Source organism: Tasmannia lanceolata, unplaced genomic scaffold, assembly GCF_043159265.1.
Source record: "Tasmannia lanceolata isolate RefF3 unplaced genomic scaffold, GAP_Taslan_0.1 ptg000037l, whole genome shotgun sequence".
NCBI classification, from domain to species: Eukaryota; Viridiplantae; Streptophyta; class Magnoliopsida; order Canellales; family Winteraceae; genus Tasmannia; species Tasmannia lanceolata.
Window position 1 is genome coordinate 7,588,149 of NW_027518714.1, and position 23,556 is coordinate 7,611,704.

Consider the following 23,556-nt stretch of genomic DNA (forward strand, 5'->3'; position numbering starts at 1 on the left):
GGGGCAATAGGCCGCCTTTGACTGTGGGGCCTTGTAAATGGAGCTAGTTGCCATGTATAATAGGAGAATTTATATGATGCCGGACCGTCAAAACATAAAAGGGCGCATTTATATATAGACAAAACCTGCTGCCTTGAACTGAACCAAGGAAAAGTCAAAAAGAGGATTTCTCTTGGATTAAAAATCAAGGGAGATATGGTTCTCTGTCCGCCCTTTAGGTTTTGACGGTCGGGCACCATATAAGTTCTCGTATAATAGATGGGCTTATCTAAATCCTAGAATTTTGAACCTAGGATGGCTGCCTATTTTTTTGACGATGATCTTTTCACCCCCTTTTAACATGATTTGACGTCAAAAAGCGTTAAAGTTTGCCCACAATTCATGATAACAAGGGGCGAATCATTAAAAAATGATCTCCCCTTCTTATTTATCGTAATGTGAATGTTCATAGCATCACAATAAATGAGCTAGTGGGTGTACCTATCAAAATAATGAGGGAGTGAGGATCGAATTATCACCTCCCTGCATGATTCCAAACATCACAACGCTGGCAGTTTGTTCTGCACGTCTACTAGAAAAACTATAAAACTAGAAAAACACCTACACTCTACCAAGTAGGTTAAGGTCTACAAAAACTCGACGCTTCCGATTCGCTCAAAGGAATCCTAAAAGTGGTCAAATAGATCAAGAGTTTAGAATTATTCTATTAAGGTGGGGCCAACTTCAATTGGGTATCTGATCATGGGGTACATGTGGGCCATGTGGGGGCCTAAAAAATGCACATTATTTATTAGTATTGCCACTCTCAAAAGTAAGATTTCCACCCATGTCAGTTCGTGCAAAAGATTAACACCGGTGGATGTATCTGAACTCTCAAGGGCCAATTACAAATACTTTCGATCTTCTGAAAAATATTGGCTACAGATAAGCTCTACAAGAGACGTTTATTTTAGCAATAATCGATAGCTTTCCTATGAAGGTGACATTTGAAAAGTTTTCCATTGGATACCGTTCCTTTCAAATATGTCCTCTTTGAACATTAATTTAATCCCACGAGTTCTTGCTTTTGATAATTTTCTACATTCTAGAGGCTGATGAGTTAGCTTCTAAGTTTATTCGTCCTCGGGTAAGATGAATGACAATTCTAAGATAATATCACGCTAATTGACCGTTCCGGCCCATACAACATAGAAACGTGTATATACTGGTTGGTAATCTCTACCCTGATTACATAGATTATCCAATCAACTTAAATTAATGACTAGAAATTGTAGATTTGTTCAATTGTGTGGTACATATAAAGGCTTTGAAGACGTACACGCATCGTTCATTGAATAGTATTTTGAGATTGTGTGGTCACCATTCTTGTCAATTGATTTCCAACTTAGACACCACGACTGATCTCATCCACTTGAAATTTTGTGCATGTTTGGCAACTATGGAAAAATAAATTCATGGAACATTTGTTTAGCCAAGGTTGGAGAAGGGCAAAGAGGGCTGGTGAGATGGGGCTGGAAAACAGAGAAACAAAATTCCTTCTTTAAAACAGTCTTTTTAAATTTTCCCTGTTTCAACCCCCCTCAAATCTCACTTTGTATACCGCCTCCCAACACCCCTCTTACATCAGAGAAACAAAAATTCCCTGAATCTTTCTACATGCTGGATAAAGATGCCCTTAGGCCCTGTTTGGATTGCAAGAAAAAAACATTTTTTATGGTAAAAATTTTCTCTGAATTTTCTTTCCACAATTTTGATTGAAATATTATGATTATGATTAAGAGGAATGATAGAATGAAGGGCGGCCTTGCAAAAATCAGCTTCAGGGGCGCCCCTATTGGTTAATTTCTGAAGAGTGCATATGGTGGCGCCGAAAAAATTGCATGGCACCTAAAAAAGTGGAAACCGTCTTAACTTTGCCGAAATCGGGCGCCCTTGAAGCTGATTTTTGCAAGGGTGCCCTTTATTCTATCATTCCTCTGTGATCAATTAAGAGGGATTTCATTATAAATTGAAGGTCCCTTCGAATTAAAATTAAATACGGTTGGTTCAAATTATCTGTTATCTTTTTTGTGTGTAAAAAAAAAAAGGAAACTTTAGAAATATTTTTCCCTTTCTGAACCTTTCAAGAAAACTCATGCAATCCAAATAGGGCCTTAGGGTAAAAGTTTGTCATTCTTTCCATGGTTTTAAATTTCGACCGAAATCCTAAGTTTTGGACCGAAATCCGACTGACCGAAATTAATGAAATCCGAAACGGTATTTTATTTCGGTCGAAATCTCGTTTTTTTCAAAATTTCACCCACAAATCTGTTTTTCTTTTAATTAATTTAATATTTTACTGAAATTTCGACCGAAATTTTATATCCAATAAAATAGTACTTTCCTTGTTTACTGGATTTCGGCCGAAATTTTGAAGTATTTGTCGAAATTTCGATTTCGGTGGCGTCCGAAACTGGTACAAAACCGAAATTTCAAACCATGATTCTTTCCAAGGGTCACGGTTCCGGAGCTGTAGCCTGTAAGAGAGAATTTCGAGCACTCTGTTGATCAATAGACATCACTACCTTAATTATTTGCAGGTTCAAATGAGCTAGCTTTACGTGGTTTCTTCTACTTCTGGTCGAGGGAGCCATTAATTAATTCCCTCAAATGAAAGGATAGAAATACCCGGATAAGCTGTTTCTGAGATTGGCTATCCTACTCCAGTAATAAGTTTTTTCATGAAATTACAGGATAACCTGTTCTTGAGATTGGATATCCTGATTCAATAAGTTTATTGTCTAAAAAACTAATAATCCTCTCCACTTTTCATCAATTTTGTTCATGTTAGTATTTTATCCAAGAACAAGAACAAAGGATGTCCACTCAACATGAGTTGTAAAGTCTATTGATGATTTGGCCCTCGATTTGACTTCTCACCTTCCCTCTCAATTCTTTGGCCCCATCACATGAGACATCATTTAATATCAATCTTCCTTTGCATGCTTCTCTCAAATTACCAATCCAGTTTCAACATGCATTCAAATGCTTCTGTCCCACCTGACATTTGTATGTCTACGACAACACCCTATCTGAAACTCATCCCTTACGGATACACAACCTTACAACGTATTGCCAAAATCCCCAACATTCTTTCTATTTTTATGTGTACATTTTAATAGAGACACGCCGAGTACTATAGAAAAAAATTAAAAAACAGCCCACATACACCCCTTGGTTTGATAAGGATGTAGCACAGGTAGCTAATTGCAATAGCAATTACTTTGGAGAAAAAAAAAACCCTAGCACCCAAACAAACACAGCTCCATTTATCAGAGATTTTTCTTTATAGATGAAAGAACATATCTTCCAAAACCAGAAATAATAATACAAACCATACATGGAAATAACATACTTGAGCAAAAAGCTAAGAAAGAATAACAAATCAAGTAACATGGGGGTAGTTTTTTGAGAGAGAGAAAAGGTTTCATTGAGAATAATTAAACTCTCAATTTACTCCTTGGGTGCTTCACCTTCTTCCACCTTAGTGGATTCCGACTGAGTTGACTCAGCAGCTTCTGATTTCTCAGCCACCTCAACCTCTTTCTCTTTTACCTCCTCTTTCTCTTCCCCTTTTTCTTCCTCTTTTTCCTTCACTTTCTCTTCTTCTATAACGACTTCTTTTTCTTTGCTAGTTTCTTCTGTTCCAACTACTGTCTCTTCTGTTATAATAAAACTCGAGACCTTTTCGAATACAAAGAAAATCGGACCTGATATATAAGAGGGTCCGAAACTCGAGGATGCTTCACATACTTGCTTAGATCCTGGGAAATCTGCAAATAACGAAGAAACACGTTAATACTCTCCAGTCTCCAATTATCCACTTTGTTAATTTACTGTGTCGTAAAAACTGTATGTGAGAAGTTTTTACATGGTGTGAGCCCTTATAGTCCAGTATTTGTTACCAAATACTGTACGGACCACACTATAGGACGATCCAAACCGTCCATGTTGGGCCACAACATAAATAGGTTGTGCCCAAAAAATCATTTATATGGGATGATCCCAGCCCTCCGATCTATAGGGGAACTGCAAATTATGGAAAACTCTATAGATCGTAGGGCTATGATCATCCTATGGAAATGATTTTGGGGAACAACCTATTTACATTATGTTCCATCACATGGACGGTTTGGATCATCCTATGATGTGGTCCGTACAGTAATTTTTGAAAAATACGTGACTATAAGGGCTTACACAATATAAAAACTCCTTATATGTATACCTATTTTTACTAATTCGTCGAGGAATTTTTGTACGGCTGCAGGGTTCTTCTTGATTCCATCATCTTTACGTTCCTTCACAACAGTCTGTTAAACAAAAACATAAAAAAAAAAAAAATCAATTATTGAATTTTTCTTTCCTTGCTATAGAAAAGTGCATAAACTTTTCCCAGTTTTTATCTAGAGAAAAGCTAACCTTGATTTCAGTTGATGAAGCTTCATAGATTTCTATGACTTTGGGTTGGAGTTCGATTTTCTTCTCTTCAAATTCCTTGTTGATATCTTCCTGCATAGAAAAGGGAAATAAAAAAGGAGAAGTATTATTGGACTAATATTAGAAAGTATGAAAGATGTACTATGAGAGAAAAAGAATAGAACCACACCTTAGAATCATCAAAGGACTTGCATGCCTCTGCAGCAGCAGCCTTTTTGGCTGTGTTTTTCTCAAAGACCTTCTTGATCCTGGGAAGAACCTTTGATTTCCAGTAACCCATGTCTCTTTTTTCTCTATTTGCTCGTCTGAAAAGGAACAAAGAGATCCAAGTCTAGCGTATAAAGAAGGAAAGAAACTAGAGAGAAGGATTGTTTAGATGGGAAAAACTGCAATCATATCATAGTATATATAAGCAAACAATAATAACAAGAATTCTGCAAAATTTCTTACGAGAAAAGGAGCAAAGATTCTTCTTTTAGGGCTATCTCTCCCCCTCTCTCTGTCTCTCTGAAATAGAACTTGAAGGGCCCTTTGCCAACTGTCTTTCCGAAGTTAGGCAGGGAATATAGAAGGACATGCTACAAAAATATCCTCTGATGTGGGATTAAATTGCTAAAGTACCCCTGATTCAGGATGGCATGTGTTTTGTTGGAGTTGTTAGGAAGAAAAAATCTTGGGTGGGAGGTTTCGTAACTGTCGTTCGGTATCTAACAATAAACTAATGACCATCTTATGACAAGAACACCGCTGTTATTTTATAAAATGACAAACATACTCCCTATTTTCAGCTGTCATTGCTCTAGAAGTGGTGGGCCAGCCAAGGATATTGTGGCGGGCCCACTGGTTAGGCAAAGGAGGAGGAGGTTGTCTAAGTTCAATTTTGACCAAGTCTATTTGGTTTAATCGTCCGTCATCACCCTACATGAAGATCTGTATAAATCGGGTACCAAAAATATTCTCCAATAGGAAAATCTTAGCCCTTGTAAGAAAAATTTTAGCCCTTCAAGCCAGAGAAGTAAGATTCGTACCTGGAGTTGGGGATTCGCGAATCTCCAAATCGCGAATCCGAACCGTGATTCAATTTGAATCCCCGATTCCCAATTTATGAAAACCCCGATTCCCACTTTATAGGAACCCCGATTCCCAGGCGAATCCACATCGAATCCTAACTCCCCAGCGACTCTCAGCGATTCCTCAGCGAATCTCCGGCGACTCCCCGACGAATCCCAGCGAATCTCCGTCGATTCTCTGGCAAACCCACGATTCCCACTTCCAACCATCCCAGGAGCCTTCGATTCCCGCTTTCGAATCCCGCTTTCGATTCCCGCCTTGGCAACCTTGCTTCGAACTGTGGAGGTTTAAATTATATGGCAAGATATAAAGAGCTCCGGCCACTGATGGAAGGGTTGAGATCAATCCCATGAAGAAGATTTTTGGGGGCATGGCCTATCTAATCTCCGGCCCAACAAACGAACAGTTTAGAATTTACCAGCACCCTCTAAAATGGGGTCACGTGCTGAAAAGAGGGCGAATTTATCAGCACCTATTCATTATAAATGCAATGGCACCCACATGATTGGATGATTCAAAACATTCGTTAATTCGACCCCAACTTAAATATTTTAATTAGTACTAGAAAATCATCCCTATCAAATGATCTTAACCCTCCGATACTTTGGTGGATGGTCAACCCAACAAAACTCAACAACGCCTTTGTCCCAAACTAGTTGGGGTCGGCTAAATGAATCATTTACAAAAAATTTATGAAGAAGGTTAAAGCAATCTATCCGGCTCTAATCTTGGTTTTAGTTGGGTACTTCTATGTGGATCATTTTCTTTCAATCAATCCTATCCAAGGTCATGTTCTCTGTTATGTTCCTAGCTATCAAGTCTTTACTCATTGTTTCTACCCAAATTGTTTCCGGTCTGCCCCTACATCTTTTTACTCCATCAATTTGGCACTAGTCGCCTCTTCTCACCGGAGCATCCACCGTGGATGATACTCTCCAAAAATCTTCGAATCCGAGGGTTAAAATCATCTTTTGGAGACCTTTGGAGATGATTTCTGGGGCACAACCTGTTTAGTAGGGCCCAACAAATGAATGGTCTGGATGATACAACCATGTGTCAATCTGTAACTAAAAGTCGGTTTTTTGGAAGTCTATTGGAATGGCATGCTCGTAGTTTTGTCGGAATCAAGGCATATTTTGTAAGCTTTTGTGGGAAGGTACAGCTGGCAATAGCCTCATTCCCGGTGCTAGCTAATTAATGTGGGGTCTACACCTGATGTCGATCTGTACACCACTTCCAATGAATCGTCCAAAATACCCCTCTAAAATGATTAGAACGACACTTCTCACCTCTTTGTTTCCAAAGGAAAACAAAACCCACCCCTGAGTAATGCTCGTGAATCAGTTTGTCCTGGTAGAATAAAACATAGAACATACGTCATGACAAAAAATTTAATAGAATTATACTATGAGTGGCCTTAATCAGAGAGGGGTATGAGAAGACTGATCACTTGATATTAAATGACCGGACCCTTTTCTGCCCCGGGCCACCCCTTGTACTATAAATTTTACTAATCTTAAACTTAGTCAAATAAACCCACTTTAAGGAAAAAAGAAAACAGAATTGATCACAATTCTTGGTTATGATTAATACATAATGACGTTATTGAAGTAATAGTTAAATCTTCTAATGTCGAGGCTTGGTAAAGAAGCTTTGATGTTGATGAAAAAGCATCCACCTAATAAAATCATATCTTATGGTAAATGAATGTTTCTTTTTATAATTTATGGTAAATAAAAATTAACCCACTTAAAAAGGGGAGAAGGATTATACTATCGGTGGTGCTCAATATATGGACAATCGTTTTATACTTTTATCCTTGGATAGACTTGTTATCTTCGATCAGTTCAGGTCTAAATTTGCAACATACAAGATAATTTTAAGATAAACTTATCCATGCAGGGTATGATAAATTCTAGAGATGTCACTAAACTTGGATGATTTCATTAAAAGAGGTGAGTGCTTTTATAAAGCACTTACGAGATGAACATGGCAAAAAGATAATCACAATCTAAACCTAGTTGCCTAATCTAAAGGAACTTGCTTAATCTTATCCCAATCCATCCAACAATCAAAATTTGGAAGATATGATCTTATTCTATGATGGATCATTCTCTAAAATTCTTCAGGGTAGCCAATCTCAAAACAACTAATCCAAGGTTTTCGATCCCCATGGCGAACACTCTAGTAGGGCTGTTTGGTCAGTGGATAGCAGAGATTCTGGCTTCCCACTCAATCTGTATTATGTAGTTTGGGAGTACTAGGAAAACCGGAATGGGAATCGCTCACACCGGCCTTCTTCCTAAAAATCATAATTTTACCTACTCACAGGTTAGGCCCTATTTGTTAAGATTTTAAGAAACGATTGAGTCCCAAACTGATTATCGGACTAAAAATAAAATGTAAATTTGAGTCCAATAATTAGTCTCGGACTCACAATCAGTTCTAAAAATCCAAAACAGGTAGGGTGAGAGTAATTCTACTCCTAATTATCCATCCGAAAACCACAAAGCCCAGTATGTTTTTCATCTCTAGCCAAAATAACTCGAAGTGTAAAACCTTTCCTCTTGATGACATTATCAGGCACAGTAAGAACATGGTGTTTTTGTTAACTGATGATGCTCAGAATCCGACTACTCGGTCTAGCCTGGCAGAGCATATGATCCTGCTCTCATCGAGAAACAGTCAATGCGCCCGGAGGTGTGGCTCCGGGCGGCCACTTCAACACTCAAGTCAAAAATGGGTAACACAGACAAAAGGGACGAAGGGAAGTGGATGAGAGCTAGAACGGATTACAAGCCCAAAAGGATATAAATGCTCTCTCTTCTTTGAGTGTGAGGATGCCCTTTTATAGGAGGGGAGGCCCATGATGTCTACAACGTCCATTACGCCCATGACGCCACTGATGTGTCACGGATTGAGTGGTGATTACCGTCTTGGGGGCGTGATCTTAGGAAAACGACCAAGCGGGGATGGAGGAATAGCGGGCTCGGTGGAAGCTCACGATCTCTCTCTCCCTTACGTGGAGGCGGGATTCCTGCAAAAGTCAACCTGAGCTTCCGCTCTCTTGCAGGATTTCCGCGGTGGTGTCCCATTTTCTTGTGGGTCGGTACCGATAGTTGAGGGCGTAGGCCCATGCTAGATGTGGCCTGGGTTTGGGGGTGGCTAAGCATTAGTACCAAATTTTTCAATTTTACCCTCAACATTAACATAACCAACCTATTCACGTGGGTGTCTTCAAAATTTCAATGAAAATTGAAATGGCCCTAAAGGTGAAGAAGTGTTGCCTGTGTACAAAAATAAACAATCAGAAGACCACTTGGAGTTTGGACTATCGGAAGGCCCACCGATGCTTAAGTTAGGGACAGGCAAAACATACGTAATGGAAGAAGAATAATGATTGTAGAACACATACCTTTCTGCTTTATGGTGGTTTTTGTAGGAGGAGACCCTTGGGGAGAGAGGGAAAGTTGCCTCTCGGCTCTCAAGGGCTCTTTCCTGATTGGGACTCATTTTCCGGATTAGGTAAGTTTCCTGGAATATTGGATTTCCAAGTTTAAGTTTGACGGGTTTAGCTTAGAAGCCGTAGCTTTAGAATTACGGTTTCGTGGGCTGCAGAATTACCCTTTACCCTTTGCACATTTGGACCTATGTCTGCCACGTGTTCGCCTTTTATTGGGTATCAATTTTTACCCCATCTTATAAAAAAAATGAAGTGATGCAAAGTTGGTGATTGTGACGCACATGATTGGCTCTGGAATCATTGAAATATAAAGAAATTTATGCCATCCAAGATCAGGACGCAACGATGTTGGTGAAAGATAATATATATGTAATTAAATTGCGTATAAATTCTTAGGCAATCTTCCGTATGACTTGGGGTATAATAGCAAGTAATTACTGTAGCTGTACGGGTGTAAACGGATCGAATTCGAATCGGATATGGCTATATCCAAATTCGATTCCAGTATACACTACCCGAATTCGGATTCGGATTCGAATTTGACGGATATTTAATATCTATTACTGAATTCGTATCCGTCGGATATTGTTCGAATTCGGATATTATCCGTATCCGTATATCCGGTAAATTCGAACATTGTATTGCAGCACTTTATCTTTCTTCTTCTTCTTACTCCTCGAATAAATTTTCCAAACCCTAAATCCAGACCTCTACCTTCTCTTCACAAAATTAACTCTCAAACCCTAAAATAGATGAGATCCTCTTCGTCCTTTTAAAACAAAGGCAGAGAGAGGCGGTGGGGATGGATGATGGTGTTGTTAGTGCTCTTTTGGGTTTTTCTTTCTTTTTTTATGTATATGATGGAATGGGTTTGGGCTATTTTGAACAGGGAAAGTGAGAGTGCTGATTGTGGAAGATTAAGAGAAATGGGGATGGAGATGGGGATTGGGTTAGAGATTGAGGTGATTCGGATAATATTCGCTTGAAACGGATCTAGATAATTGTGGACCCCGATCCGAGAGAGGCGGGGGGGACGTGCCCCCCAGACGAGTCTCGGGATCATCCACGTGAAGGAGAGCTCCACCAAAGAACTCTCAAAAGAGTGCCCCTCACAGCATAAGCGGCGATGTAAAGTGAGATTCCTCTCGATTCGGGGACTAGCCCAGATTCGAGGCGTACCTTAAACAAAGAAAGAGTCGCCATCAAAGGAAGTAGGACCTGGATCCCATGCTGTGCTCTGTCGCAACAGATAACCAGAGATATAAAAGGTCTGTGCCTGATGACGAATGGGGAAGGGGTTAGGCGCCCCCAATTCGCCCAAGTGCAAGCACCTGGTCTCTTATGCCATTTATTATTAACTTTGAAGAGTTTTGGGCGAAAATCATGCGGAATGGGAACGAATATCCCCGAGATAATGTTTAGCTAATCATGCATGTCTCGGAGATGAATAAGAAGCACGCACAAAAGAAATGAAAGACATGCCACCTAAGAATAGCTAGGTTATGCGTGCCATGCCTAATTGGTGTCTATGTTCTGATGGGCAAACGCATGCATGCTACAGCTAAAGGTATAGGATCTGTACAGGAAAGTAAGAAAACACAGCAAAACATACAATATGACAAATCCTAGACTCTAATGCGATAATTGACTCAGACCAAGATGGCCATCCATCTTAGCTGCACTACGTATCCCGGCCTCGGGAAGAATCAGAGCCAACGTAGTTTGCTCTCTCTCTCTCTCTCTCTCTCTCTCTGTGTTAAATGAAAAAAATGGGAATGGAAAATAAGAAGAAATGAGGTGGGATGGGGTTTTGAAGTGGGTAGAAATGGGGTGAAGGATTTGGGTTTAATGGTGGAGGTTGGCTGAGATGGCAGTGGAAGATCGGTGCGGTGATGGGGATAAACGAAGGTGATGGAGGTGGTGGAGATGGAAGAAATGGGGGTACGGTGGCTGTGATGGTGGGGGGAATGAAGGTGGGTTTTGTAAAGATGGTTTTTTTGGGGGGGAATGGCAGAGGATGTGGATGGGCCGGAGATGGAGGTGGCTGGTGGTGAAGAGAGGAAGAAGAAGATGGTGGACGGCCGGAGATGGAATGGGGGCCGGATTCCGGCACCACTCGCCGGAGAAGAAGGATTTTCTTCTCTCTGCTCCTCTCTCTCTGCTTCTTTCTCTCTCTCTCTCTGTTTTCTCTCTGTTTTCCCCTCTCGATTTTTTCTTTTTTTCTAGGGACGAGGGAGAAGATGGAGGAGGATTACAGAGGTTGAAGAGTGAGATGGGTTTCGGTGGTTTGGCCGGAGGTTGGAGGGTGGCCGGAGGATGGGCTTGATGTAGATGGTGGCTGGCGATGGTAGAGTTTGGGTTTGTTTTTTTTGTTTTTTTTTTTCGAAGTGGGTTTGGCTCGAAAATGGGTTTTGCGTAGAGATGGGGGTGGAGAGGATGGGTTTGATGTAGATGGTGGCTGTGGAGGTGGAGGCGATCGGTAAGGGTGGCCGGAGTTGGAAGAAGTGGTGGTGGTGGATGAAAGGTTTAATGGAGGTTGGGGATGGGGGTTTGGATGTGGTCGGTAAAGGGGCTTGCCGGAGATGAGGCCGGCGGTGGAGGTTGGGCGAATGGTGGTGACTTGCAGAGGGAGTGGTTGATGGAATGGGGAATAGAAAAAGAAGGAATGGTGGAGGTAGGTGGTTGGGGCGAAAATGAAGAGCAAGGGGGAGGCGGCTGGCCAGAGATGCTTGGGTGGCCGGCGGCTCCTTCTTCTCCCTCTCTCTGCTTTCTCCTCTCGAACGAAAAAATGAAGAATAATCTTTTTTTTTTTTTGTAACCCTAGCTCGAGTGAATATATAAAAGGGAAATGATAAATTTGCCTTCCCCCCTTTTACTCCCTGGACAGCCCCCACCTAGTGCATTTTTTGACAATTTTTAACCAAAAAGGGGGGGGGTCCGTGTAGAAAATAGGGTAACGAATTCTTTTCTGTTCAAATGATCTTAACCCCTTGATTTGATCCAAGGGCCATTAGGGTTTGCTTACACCCTAACTCTTATCAGAATTCCAAAATCGCCCTTCTAAGGATGACAAATCACCATTTTACCAACAAAAATATCTTGTCTTTTTTGGAAAAAGGAGGGTGATATCCACACAACCATGCTTTGATAATTCACCCTATCACAACCCAACTTTGATTATTGCACACACTTCGCCTGTCTTATTCTACATTTCTCGCCTGATTGCCGTGAAATTTTGCAGGGGTATCCCCGAGAATACTAACAACCTCCTGGGGATTTTGTACCTAGGCATACGCACAATAAGATGCTCAGAGACTCGAACCTTCTTCTCATTTTGGGCCCAGTCCCTCAGGAATTTGCTGAGATTAATTTCGGGACATCGTGGGACTCGAAATTTGGGAATTTTATTAGATATTCAATTTTGGGGACCTTAGGGCCTTGTCAAAATGGGGTGTCTACAATAATATTCGCTTTAAACGGATTCGGATGCGGACGGTAATAGAATTTTCGAATATCCATTTACACCCCTAGCTGGATGTTTGTAAACATGAACCCCTCTCTCTCTCTCTCTCTCTCTCTCTCTCTCTCTCTCTCTCTCCACAATTTAAGGGAGGTCCTCACTTTGCCTTTGTAGAAAACATATGTTGGAACTTAAAGGTCCTAAAATGGTGTGAAAAGGAAGATGAAATCAAAACCGTGAAAGCAAGAATGTATACTAACGAGAGGCAAGCCACTTGAAACTGCCTTAAAAGACATTTATTTTTCATTCATACTTATACAACAACTTGAAGGGAAAGTTTTATAAGACAACTGTGAGGCCATGTACAGCTTAAAATGTTTGGCCACCAAGAAGCAACATGTGGATAAGATAAGTGTAGCGGTGATGCGAATGCTTAGATGAATGTGCGGCCACACAAGGTTAGATCGAATTAAAATGGAGACATCCGTAAAAAAGATGGAGGTGGCACCAATTGAGGAGAAGATAAGAGAGCACCACTTAAGATAGTTTGGGCATACCCAACGTTGGCCTTTGAATGCTCCAGTGAGAAGAAGTGACTCGTGCCAAGTTGATGGAGTAAAAATAGGTAGGGACATACCGAAAACAACTTGTGTAGAAACAGTGAGAAAAGAGTTGAGGGCTAGGAACATAACAGAGAACGTGACATTGGATAGGAGACAGTGGAAGAAAATGATCCATATAGACGAATCCAACTAGTGGCAGGATTAGACTTAGCCAATTTGAGCCGGGTAGATCCTTTCACCTTCTTCATTAAAATTTTTGTCTGTTTGGTCGCCAGTAAAATTTAAAACCTAGGAAGTTTTTAGTGAAATTTTCGTCAATCCCATGTTTGGTTGCCTTTTAGCACTAGAATTTTTTTAATCCCACTCTTGTAATGATTGCTTATGAGTATGACATAGACTCCTTGTCCCCTGTTTTTTCTTTCCTAGGAAATGATGTCCTCTCTGTTTCTCTCTCTTCCCTTCCCATATTTGGTAATGTCACCCCTAAATTCTTGCTGGAATTTTAGGAATTGTAGGGGGAAAAAAACCTAGCAAATACCGTTGACTTCACTGTTGGGATTAAAAAGCTCCTAAGATAAAAAATTTACTGGCAACCAAACAGAGCGAATCACATTAGCCCAACTAGTTTGGGACAAAGGCTTAGTTGAGTTGAGCTTATAGAACAACTAATGAAAATAGTGTCGTAGGATAAACCACATTTGTTTTGAATGGCAGAGTAAACCTCATCTGTACACGTCAAGTTTAGCCTGTGATTAAAAAAAAAAGACACTTTGTCTACATGAACCTACCTACAAGAGCTGCATTAAAGTTTATGAAGACATGCTCGTTACCCATTATTTTACAGCATGTTATGTCATTTTAGGGGTACCCTTGTCATAGAAAACTGGTTATTAGTGTGATGTTGTACTCGTGGCACAGTTTGGAGGGCTATTAGGGACATCCCGAGAATGTGTGCTCCTAGAATCTTTAGGTTTAGCGTCAACCCCTAAACAATAACAATATCATGCAAAGCTGGAAGAATCCGAAACCATGAGCGGTAGACATCAAGCTAACGTATGATTTCGACTTTGCCCGGAACAAAATTGGGATGATTATGAAAATCCGATGAGAAAGCCGACCATTTCATACGGTGAGACAGAATGTCACGTTTCATCCAACACTCCAAGAAGAGTGAAAGACACAACCGTGTCAAGGATGGTCCTAACGGCCCCTCCCATTGCAGCCCCTCCCATTTCTCCTAGTCATTTTCGTAACGTGAGGGCCCTTGTCTGTAAGCAGGTAGTTACTTGGACTGCACCCATGTATTCAATGCTATCTACGTAGCCCAATCTTATGAGAATGAGAAAAGGACAGAGCAAGTGGAAAAATTAGGGGTGCAACTTGGGTCGGGTCAACCCGAACCCAACAGGTTGAACCCGATTTTTTGGTCGGGTTAGGTTGAACATTTCCGGGTTGTGTTTGGGTCCAGATTGGGAATTATCAACTCGACCGAAAATTGGGTTGGGTGGGGGTATCGGGCAACCCGACCCAACCTGTAACCCGACTAATATAGTAATATGTATTGATATTTCACGTTTTTTATGAGTTTTGCCGTTATTGGGGTTTCTCGAATGTTGCCGAGTTGGAAACCACAATCTATAATTGATTCATTAATTCATTTTGTAATGCATATTCAGATTTGATAATTGTATTATGTAAAATAAAAAGACAAAACAAATATAGACTTTGAAAATGAATGATGTATGGTGCAAGTAGAGTGGAACAGTGATAGGTTGTTTTGCTTTTCTATGTAACAAGCATCTCCTCAGCAGATCAACCGGACCCAACCCGACTTAGGAAATCTGGTTGGGTCAGGTCAGGTAAAACCAAATCCAAGTTGGTTCGGGTTTACCAAACCAGGTTAAGAGTCGGGTTGGAGGTTGAGGCTTCTCGGCTGGGTCGGGTTGGCCTCAACCCGACCCGAGTTGCACCCCTAGGAAAAACCTTATGTACCTCCTGTATTAAATGTGGGTTTCTTTTAGACACTAGTTTTTTCAAGACGCCTTGTTCAAATTGCAGCTAAAGCAAATCTTAGTGGTCAATATTACTCTGCTGAACATGTAAAGCAAATTTTATGTTGGATAATTTGCTTTTCCACCTGCTGGAACAAAATAGACAAAAATATCAGCGACGCATAAAAATTCAAATTTGATCAAGCATAATTTTATGTTGATAATTTTCTTTTCCACCTGTGGGGAAAAAATAGATAATGGTTATGTAAAAAAATAATTTTAAGGTAATTTTAAGCCCAAACACTCAGATCACATTGTGCTATAAATTATAATTCCACAAGATTAAAAACACCAAGCACACAAAATCCATGAGATAACAATTATAATTCCATTTTGTCTGTGTAGTTCGGTTTTTCCATTTACCCATTCGCTTTTCTTTCTTTTTATTTTGCCTTCATACAACACTGAAAATACTGCTCTCTAAATCCACTTCAAAAGCCGAAGACAGGCACAAAGAACCCCCAATTCAAAAAACAATTCTCCTTCTGTGCTGCACCTGACAGTTTCCAACCAAACAATAGAACCCAGGAAAGATAATGGGAAATCGAAAGCAAAACAACAAGAGAGAGCAGCTTTACAGATTGCCTTGCCAGGGCAGCTATGGTACGACATTGGAGCGAGGTTTTTTAAGTCCCTGAAATTTCTATAATTGGAGGGAGTTCAAAAACAATTAATTTCCCTCGCATCCTTCCTGAGAACCAAAATAAGGCTTTTTTTCTTCCCGCATTATGTTCCAACAGCCACTGAGCCAGGTTTTACAAGTCCCTTGAATAGCCCCTCTTGGCAAAATGCACCCCAGCCAAAATACCAATCATTCTTGTCCTTCACAGCCCACCTCGAGTTCCTCATGACTCTTCTTAGAAGCAGAGGATTCCATGGACTTGGGGCTAGGGACATTGGGCTTCGGCTCACTTAGCTTTGTTAGTTGGTCAGATTCAACTGGATTCAGCTGGAAGAAAAGATGATAATATATTTAAAACTCAGAATTCATTGGGGAAGTGAATGGGAGGGTAGTAACTGCATCTACAAAAAAAGTATTTATCACTTTTGTATAGTAGAGAAAGATTATGAAAAGATACCAAAATACTTGAAATGAGAAAATCTAGGCGTTTTTTTTCTTTCTTTTTTTTTTTAAAGAGCCGTTTTTCCAATTTGGCGAGATAACAAATAGCCGTTTTTCAGTCCGTTGGTAATAACAATTTTGGGTCGGGCACAGCATATGATGCACCAAGACGAATAGAGCAATCGTCACTACAAACCATGCGACTAATAGAACATTCATCAACAGTCAATCTCTCCAACATCACACTTCTCTTGACAATGTTCTAGTGTGTGGGCTTGATGGCAGCACATTCAAGATGATGCTATGGAAAGTAAAGGTTTTAAGATGATGAGGCCCCACATTGATGTGAGAAGAGTATAATTTAGTTTTTAGAGTTATAAGTGTCAACTTGCAGTTTTTAAGATCACTGTTCTTTCGTTCTCTTTGTCTTTTCATTTTTTGAATGGCAGGATCACTATTCTTTTAAGCTATGCAAAAATGAAATTAATAGAGTATTTAAGATGAAGAGGCCAACAACATTAATGTGAGAAGAGTTTAATTTAGTTTTTAGAGTTGTAAGTGTCAACTTGCAGTTTTTAGGATCACTTTTCTTTCGTTCCTTTTTTTTTTTTGAAATGGCAACATTAAATATATTTATATACAGAACGGAGGTGTCCAAAAAGATTACATTAAGCGAACATTAAATATATTCGTTCGTTCTTTTTTTCTTTTCGTTTTTTGAATGGCAGGATGACTTTTCTTTTAAGCTATGCAATAATGAAATGAATAAAGATATGCAGTTTTTGTTTCTTATGTGCGGTTGTGATGCCTTGCCTGAAGTGAAATGCTTTTATAGCAGGTTAGTTTCAGCCAGTAAATTCTTTTCTTTGTTTTATCTTCTCATTCTCTTCGCCTCTTTCATCCCTGTCAAGTGGGATTATAAACTGACAAACACCTCTCTCTCTCTCTCTCTCTCTCTCTCTCTCTCTCTCATGATGGCTATTGAGCTTGTGTCTGACAGATTTGGAATTTTCATTTTCAGAATATCCCTGAAAAGTACGCAACGAAAGAACTCAACCAAGGTAAAAGGGGCTCAACTTGGGTCAGTCAGCGATTGATTTGAGGAGTTTTTAAACTATCCTAACCACTTTTAACACAATAGAATACATTTTATATTGCCACCAATTAGGACCTAAACAAACTCCCAAGGACAACCAATTTAAAGAACAAAAGAGAATCTACAATGAGAAATTGAACACTATAAAATAGGAAATAAAATGGCAAACCATAATTGAACTGATAAAAACTGATTAAGGGCTGCAAGATCATATGGATCATTCCATTAATATATATTTTTCTAGTAATATTTTACCTGCAAATTCTCCAAAAGCGGTGTAAATGGCCTGATTTTCTTGTCTTGCATTGCCTTCTGCCGGTGTTCATAGAATCCAAAATCATCCAGTATGGATGTCTTGGCTGAATAGTTTTTCAAAATGTTCAACATTTCGAGGCCTTGAGATAATTTTACCTGTATGAGAAGTATGTACACCATGATTAATAGCCAAGTAACAGCAAATATATTACAGAAAATATTCTAGAATACAAGGTAAAGGATTAAAGATTATCTCGGAGAAAGCTAAAACAAGCGAAAATAAATTGAACCGTAGCAGTAACAATGAATTATAGACTAATGACTTTAATGTGAAATCAGAAAGACAAGATCTTAAACCAGATGATTTTCCTTTTCTACAACAAAAGGTATCACTTCAACCTGGAGCCTTGACAGAAAAATCTTAGAATTTCATTTGGACATCGAAACAAGTCGTTAACATGAAGGGATCTTCATCTCTCTTTTTCCTTTTCTTTTGAATTATAGGGTGCATCATCTCATAGGGAAAAAAAAGACTTTAAAAATCTTAGAGCTAAAGGAAAACTTTGTGATTATAAGTACGGATGCCTTGAGCTATATTCTGTTTTATTTCCTAAATCGATTTACAATCCTAAAACAGCAGCTTTGTAGTTAGCCATTGGTGAAATGACCAAGAACCAAAATCTACAGCATTGATCTGGATCAAGATTAACATTAGCTTGAATACATACCTCTTGTGTATCTCTGCTGTTGGTAACAGGCTTGCACTCATTGTTCTCAAGTATTATATGACGAAACTGTGGATTTGGAACATCCTTTATGATGTGCCACTTGACAGGGAAGAAACCATTCCACTTATCCTGCTGCCAAAACTGCATGTTTTTGTTGAAATCTACCCGGCCAATCATCTCTGCTACTCCACAAAACTGACCACTTGCATTTACCTAAGCCAAAGGCAAAAAAAAGAATCTTATAAATGAAACTTGCAACAGCCAAAGACCACCAATTCTGAAGCTGTTCACACATTTGAAAGCATTAAGAAATCTGACATCTGTGGATAAATGTCATGCAAACTGAAAAGACAATGCAACAGGATTTCTAAATTATAGGAAGATGATTTTTTACGGCAGTTGATAAGATATAAAATTTTCAAATAATCCATGCGATTATGTACACATTTGTGGGAGGAGTTACCAGAGCACATACCGAAAAGAAAAGGAAAACAGGACATTTGCTGCCTTTCTCTGCCACTCTCTCTTTGGCATCTTGAAAAGCACTGTCAAGCCTTTTATTCCCATTCGGAGTGCTTGCCCAAACACTATACTTGATACTTTTGTGAATGTCGTCCTCACTGTATGACTTTATTACATAAAACAACGCATTATCATACTTGGTTGGGAAATTTGGAAGGTTGTACTGATCCCTACTCATTACAGTAGCAGAGCCGTTACTATTACCATTGCCCTCAGATCCCACAGATGAAACTGCATCATTTTCTGATACCACAATATTTTTGGGACTGTTGGTTCGAGGGCCACGGTCCTGTTCATTTAGCAAATCAAAATCGCTAATTCCATTAGCTTTCCCTCTAGTTTTAAGTTTGTCAGTGCCCATCCAACCTCGTCCATTTGGCTTGATATTGATGGGGCTGTTAGGATATAACAAGCCACTTTTTCCCCGATTAGGGAACGAAGGGAACTTTGATGTGGGGTAGTAACTTTTTGCTAGAACACTGCCAGCTGGAAAGCCAGACCCAAGTTGAGACACCTGAAAATTGGCATCTGTTGTCAAACCAAAGTAAAGCCAAAAACTAATAACAAATTCAATAGTTAAAAAATAATAACAAGACAATTATATGCAAAGCACTAATAATAAATTAATTAAAAAATACTAACAAGACAATGCTATATAAAGCAATTCAATTACCTTGTTTGCTGGTTTTAAAGATTGGTTTTGAATTCCAGGACTCGGTAGCACATCCACCAAGGGCGACAGTCGTTTTGTTTCAAGTGAATTACTACACTTTGAGGGTGGAATGGGTTTTGAAGGAGCAAATATCTGAGTTGGGGCAGTAAAATTGGACTTAGGACTGGGGACTGCGGGGAGTCCACCAAAGCCATGGACCGCATCGCTAAGCAGAGGAGAAGCATCCCACGTATACGCAGGCACTACCTCTGATCCATATGGAACTGGGGATGGGAAATATCCTGGGGAAGCAAGAAGTTGGGGAATGCCTGGGCTTGAGAAATATGGCTGTTGACCCAAATATTGACCATCCATGCCAACCATAGCGCCAGGTATGTACTGAGTATAAGGACTGTAACCAGTCTGAAAACCTGGCATGTAATATAAGACAGATCCATTATCTGCTTGAATGGCCTGAAATGAAAAGGAAATAATTTAGAGAGCAATGCTTGTAAATCAAAATGAAACACACAAAGCTTACGAAGATGACATCGTACAAGTACAACCATGTAGACATATTAATAGACCAGTAACAGTTTTGTAACCAAACACATCTAGATCAGAAACTTTGATTCAATTGAGTATGCAGATCAAACTTCCCAAAAAACCAAAAGGAATAGAAAATGGGCTGAATATCATTTGAAAACATAGAGAAGTACACAAAAGAGAATAGCTTGTTGAGTAAATCACGAATCTCCTACAATAAAACATAATCTTGGACTCAAGTCAGGCATATAGAAAAAAGGCTATCAAAATTCAAAAGCATGCTGTATCGTTCCGTGGGGGAGGAGCAGGTTAATATATGAGCACGTCTTCCACCAAATGCATCTAACTAACACGAAAAAATTAATCTCCAAAAATTTCTTAGAAATTGAACCAAAAAATTTGAAGTTTAGATTAATAACTAGAAAATGTTAATTTTTGCTTGCTTGGGTTAGACAAAAAATAAATGAACAAAAAAGAAATCCGGCGAATGCATCGAACTAGTACTATGAATTTTTTCTTTTATTTTATTTTTGAATGGGTCAACTACCACTATAAAATTACTCACAAAAAAAAGAGTACATAGAAACTGAACCGAAAAAATTGAAGCTAAGATTAATAACTAGAAAATTGTGTAAATACATATAAAGATCTAACATGAAGATAACGTCAAAACTGACTTGAGTTGGATATTGAATCTCGAGTCCATCACCGCCAAAGAAGTAACCCTGATCATCCCATTCTCCAAATGAACGATCATAACCTGAAACCATGGAACATAAGATGCAAAAACAATAACAATAACAAAAATGAGAAATAGAAATCACAACGGTATTTTCCTTCTTCACCAAAACGTATATGTAAAAAATTAAATATGAATAGGAAAACAAAGACAAACCAGGATAATAGTATCCATAGTAGCTGCCGGGAGGATAATACATGCCATGATCAGCCATCAAAGACTCCTGATCCAAATCACTCTCCTTCACACTGCTTGTTGCATCACCTGACGAGGAAATACAGGATGTTGCATCGGACGGGCTTCGATCCTTCAAACCAACCTGATACAGAGGTAGTATAGAGGCTGAATTTTGATGAAAGTGAAACCCAATTTAAAATGTAGATTATACTTCAAAAAGGACAAATAAATGAAGGTTGCATCAAAAATGACATTTTTTTTTTTGAATCGTACGAGATTTTACTAACAGAGAAAATGAAGGAACCATGGAACCAAGGTGGTCAGTACAAGAGAAAATAAAGCATATAAGAGAGGGCCAAACAATAGAGAAACAGAGTCCTCAAAGAGAACATATACCATGTTGGTTTCACTGACTTCAGAAGAGGGATCTACTTTCAGGTTCTTCATCATTTCTTCCAAAGCTGAAGAAAAAAGTCAAGGTTCCAAATCGAAGAACAAGAACCATACTATGCAAATTGAGTTCTATATTCTTTTTTATATGACCAAAATAAAGCAAGATCTATATGATTTTCTACCGAAAAAAAAAAATACAAATCTTCAAACAGAAACATATAATCGAAACAAAGTAAAATACAAGTTCTAAATCGAAATGAAGCAGAATCTGACTACTATAAAGATCAACCGACTCGTCTTCCTCTAGATCAAAATGGCATTTTTAGGCTAGATCGGATCGAAAACAAATCAAGGAATCAAAATATACAGATCTGAACAGATGAAAAGATCTTGACCTAGAACAGGCAGGATATGATGATTTAAACCATAGATCTATTACAGTGCTTTAATCGAAGCAGATCTATGGTTGAATATCCTAAAACCTGATAATAGGGCAATAGAATAAAATTAAATTCTCTACTTATAGCGACAAATCGCCTCAGAATAAGGCAGAACAAAAAAACAAAGATCAATCCAAAAATAAATAAATAAAAACTGAAAATCCAGAAAATTAGTAAATCAATAAATAGACGAACCGAGTTCAGAAGAAAAACATCGGACGAATAAATCAACGATCCGAGCAAATAGATAAAGAAACAAAACCTCAAACCAGAGATGGAACAAAGAAACAAGATCAGAACAGAACGAAAAAATCACAGGAAAAAGTAGTAAAAAAAAAGAAAGGATACGATTTTCCGGCTGTATTTCTGTGGCCATGAAATTGCACCAGAGATCTCCGCAAAAAAATCCTCGAATTTCTCCCTCCAGTTCGAAAGACAGCTCGAATTTTCCAAAACCCTAAACAAAGGGTTGTGTAAATGAGAACGGAGGATCCAAATGTGCGAGAGAGGGAGAGTTAAAAAAGGAGGGGGAAAATAACGTTTTGTTCAAGGCTGGAAAAGGCAGAGTTGAAAAGAACGGTGTTAGGGTTTCCACGTCACACAGACGACAAATATCGGATGGTCCTTCTCGCTCACGCTTTACTAGAAGTCTAGAACGGAGGCTTATGATTCCAATCATACATACATGCATTCTCTATTCGGATGTATGTATCATACGTTTTGGATACTTTTATGCGGAAATGACTAGAGTACCCCTGCATGTATTTTGTAGAAGACATCTTACTGGGGAGAAAGCAATGGGACCCACCTTTTTTCCAATGATCCAAACCGTTCATCTCCTTTTTTTTAATAAATGTTACCAGTAACTTATTATTTTCCAACTATCTATTTTTAATGGACGTGAAAGCCACCGGTGGGTTAAATAAATGAATGATTTGGATCATTGAAAAAGTGGGCCCGCCTTGTGCTGTGTTCTACTTATCATCAGGAAATTTGCCTAAGAAAGCAATCGAGGCCGTTGATCTTGTGGGGTCACTGTTCCATCGTACGGGCAGGGTCCTCTTCAAGCCAAATCACTAGGGTGGTGGCACGCTAATCAAGTCAGACATTCCTGCACATTTTTCTTCTTAAATAAATGCTCCTGCTTTCAACGTTCCCAATATGAGTCCTTTTAACAATTGAAGAGCGCTAAAATTCAAATTTCAAATTTGGGAATTATTTCTTGAACCTTTTTTTAAGTTAAACACGAATTGAGCATTTGAGCTTCCAACATCGAGGTTGAAAAATACAGCCTTAGCCCGTTGAACTAGAGGCTCAATCCCAAGCTCAGGGCTGTTTGGATACATTGATTTTATAATTTAGGATCGTAAAATCATGGAATACTTAGAAGTTAAAACCTGGATATTATAAGCTAAAATTAGAATTTTGAAAGCTAAAATCTGAATTTTATAAGCTCAAACCTGGAGTATGTTTGCATCTATTCATTTTCAAAATCCCGGATTTCATGATTATTAAACATCTGATTTTTAAATGTTTTGAAAATACCCATTATGAATATACATTAAAAGGGCGGCCCAGCACCAGGCTTTCGCCATTGCGAGGTCGGGGAGGGCTAGATGTACGCGGCCTAAACCCTACTTTGCAGAGAGGTTGTTTCCGTGACTTTAACCCTTGACCACCAGGTCCCAAAGGAACAGCCTTACCATTACGTCAGGGCTTGCATACATTATTGAACGAAAATATAAAAGATATTACATTAGCGTACTCCATTCATATCTAGGATGCTCCATTTGATTACGTGACTATCAGTGTCACGATTAAAAAAAAAGAAAGGATCTTAGGATATGGATCCAATGGACAT

The 23,556-nt window shown here is 39.1% G+C and overlaps 2 protein-coding genes across 4 annotated transcripts; both read right to left on the minus strand.

Moving 5' to 3' along the window:
- Nucleotides 1-3,282: 3,282 nt before the first annotated feature.
- Nucleotides 3,283-5,072, minus strand: LOC143861865 (plasma membrane-associated cation-binding protein 1-like). 3 transcript variants are annotated; one of them, XM_077372818.1, is made up of 5 exons: nt 4,927-5,072; nt 4,646-4,781; nt 4,459-4,548; nt 4,265-4,349; nt 3,283-3,812 (listed from the first exon to the last, which is right to left on the minus strand). In XM_077372818.1, the coding sequence occupies exons 2-5, from the start codon at nt 4,754-4,756 to the stop codon at nt 3,493-3,495; spliced, it is 606 nt and encodes a 201-aa protein (XP_077228933.1). In that variant the 5' UTR covers nt 4,757-4,781; nt 4,927-5,072; the 3' UTR covers nt 3,283-3,492. The 3 variants fall into 3 exon arrangements, with proteins under 3 accessions (XP_077228933.1, XP_077228935.1, XP_077228934.1); XM_077372820.1 differs by having other exon boundaries at nt 4,646-4,778; nt 4,927-5,065; XM_077372819.1 differs by lacking the exon at nt 4,927-5,072 and having other exon boundaries at nt 4,646-4,919.
- A 10,321-nt stretch (nt 5,073-15,393) lies between these two features.
- On the minus strand, nt 15,394-22,229 carry LOC143860456 (YTH domain-containing protein ECT4-like). Its single transcript, XM_077371120.1, has 9 exons — nt 22,044-22,229; nt 21,259-21,323; nt 20,842-21,004; nt 20,624-20,706; nt 19,422-19,874; nt 18,702-19,262; nt 18,227-18,439; nt 17,499-17,654; nt 15,394-16,033 (listed from the first exon to the last, which is right to left on the minus strand). Exons 1-9 carry the CDS (start codon nt 22,069-22,071, stop codon nt 15,896-15,898), a joined length of 1,860 nt encoding a protein of 619 aa, XP_077227235.1. The 5' UTR covers nt 22,072-22,229; the 3' UTR covers nt 15,394-15,895.
- Between the last annotated feature and the right edge of the window lie 1,327 nt (nt 22,230-23,556).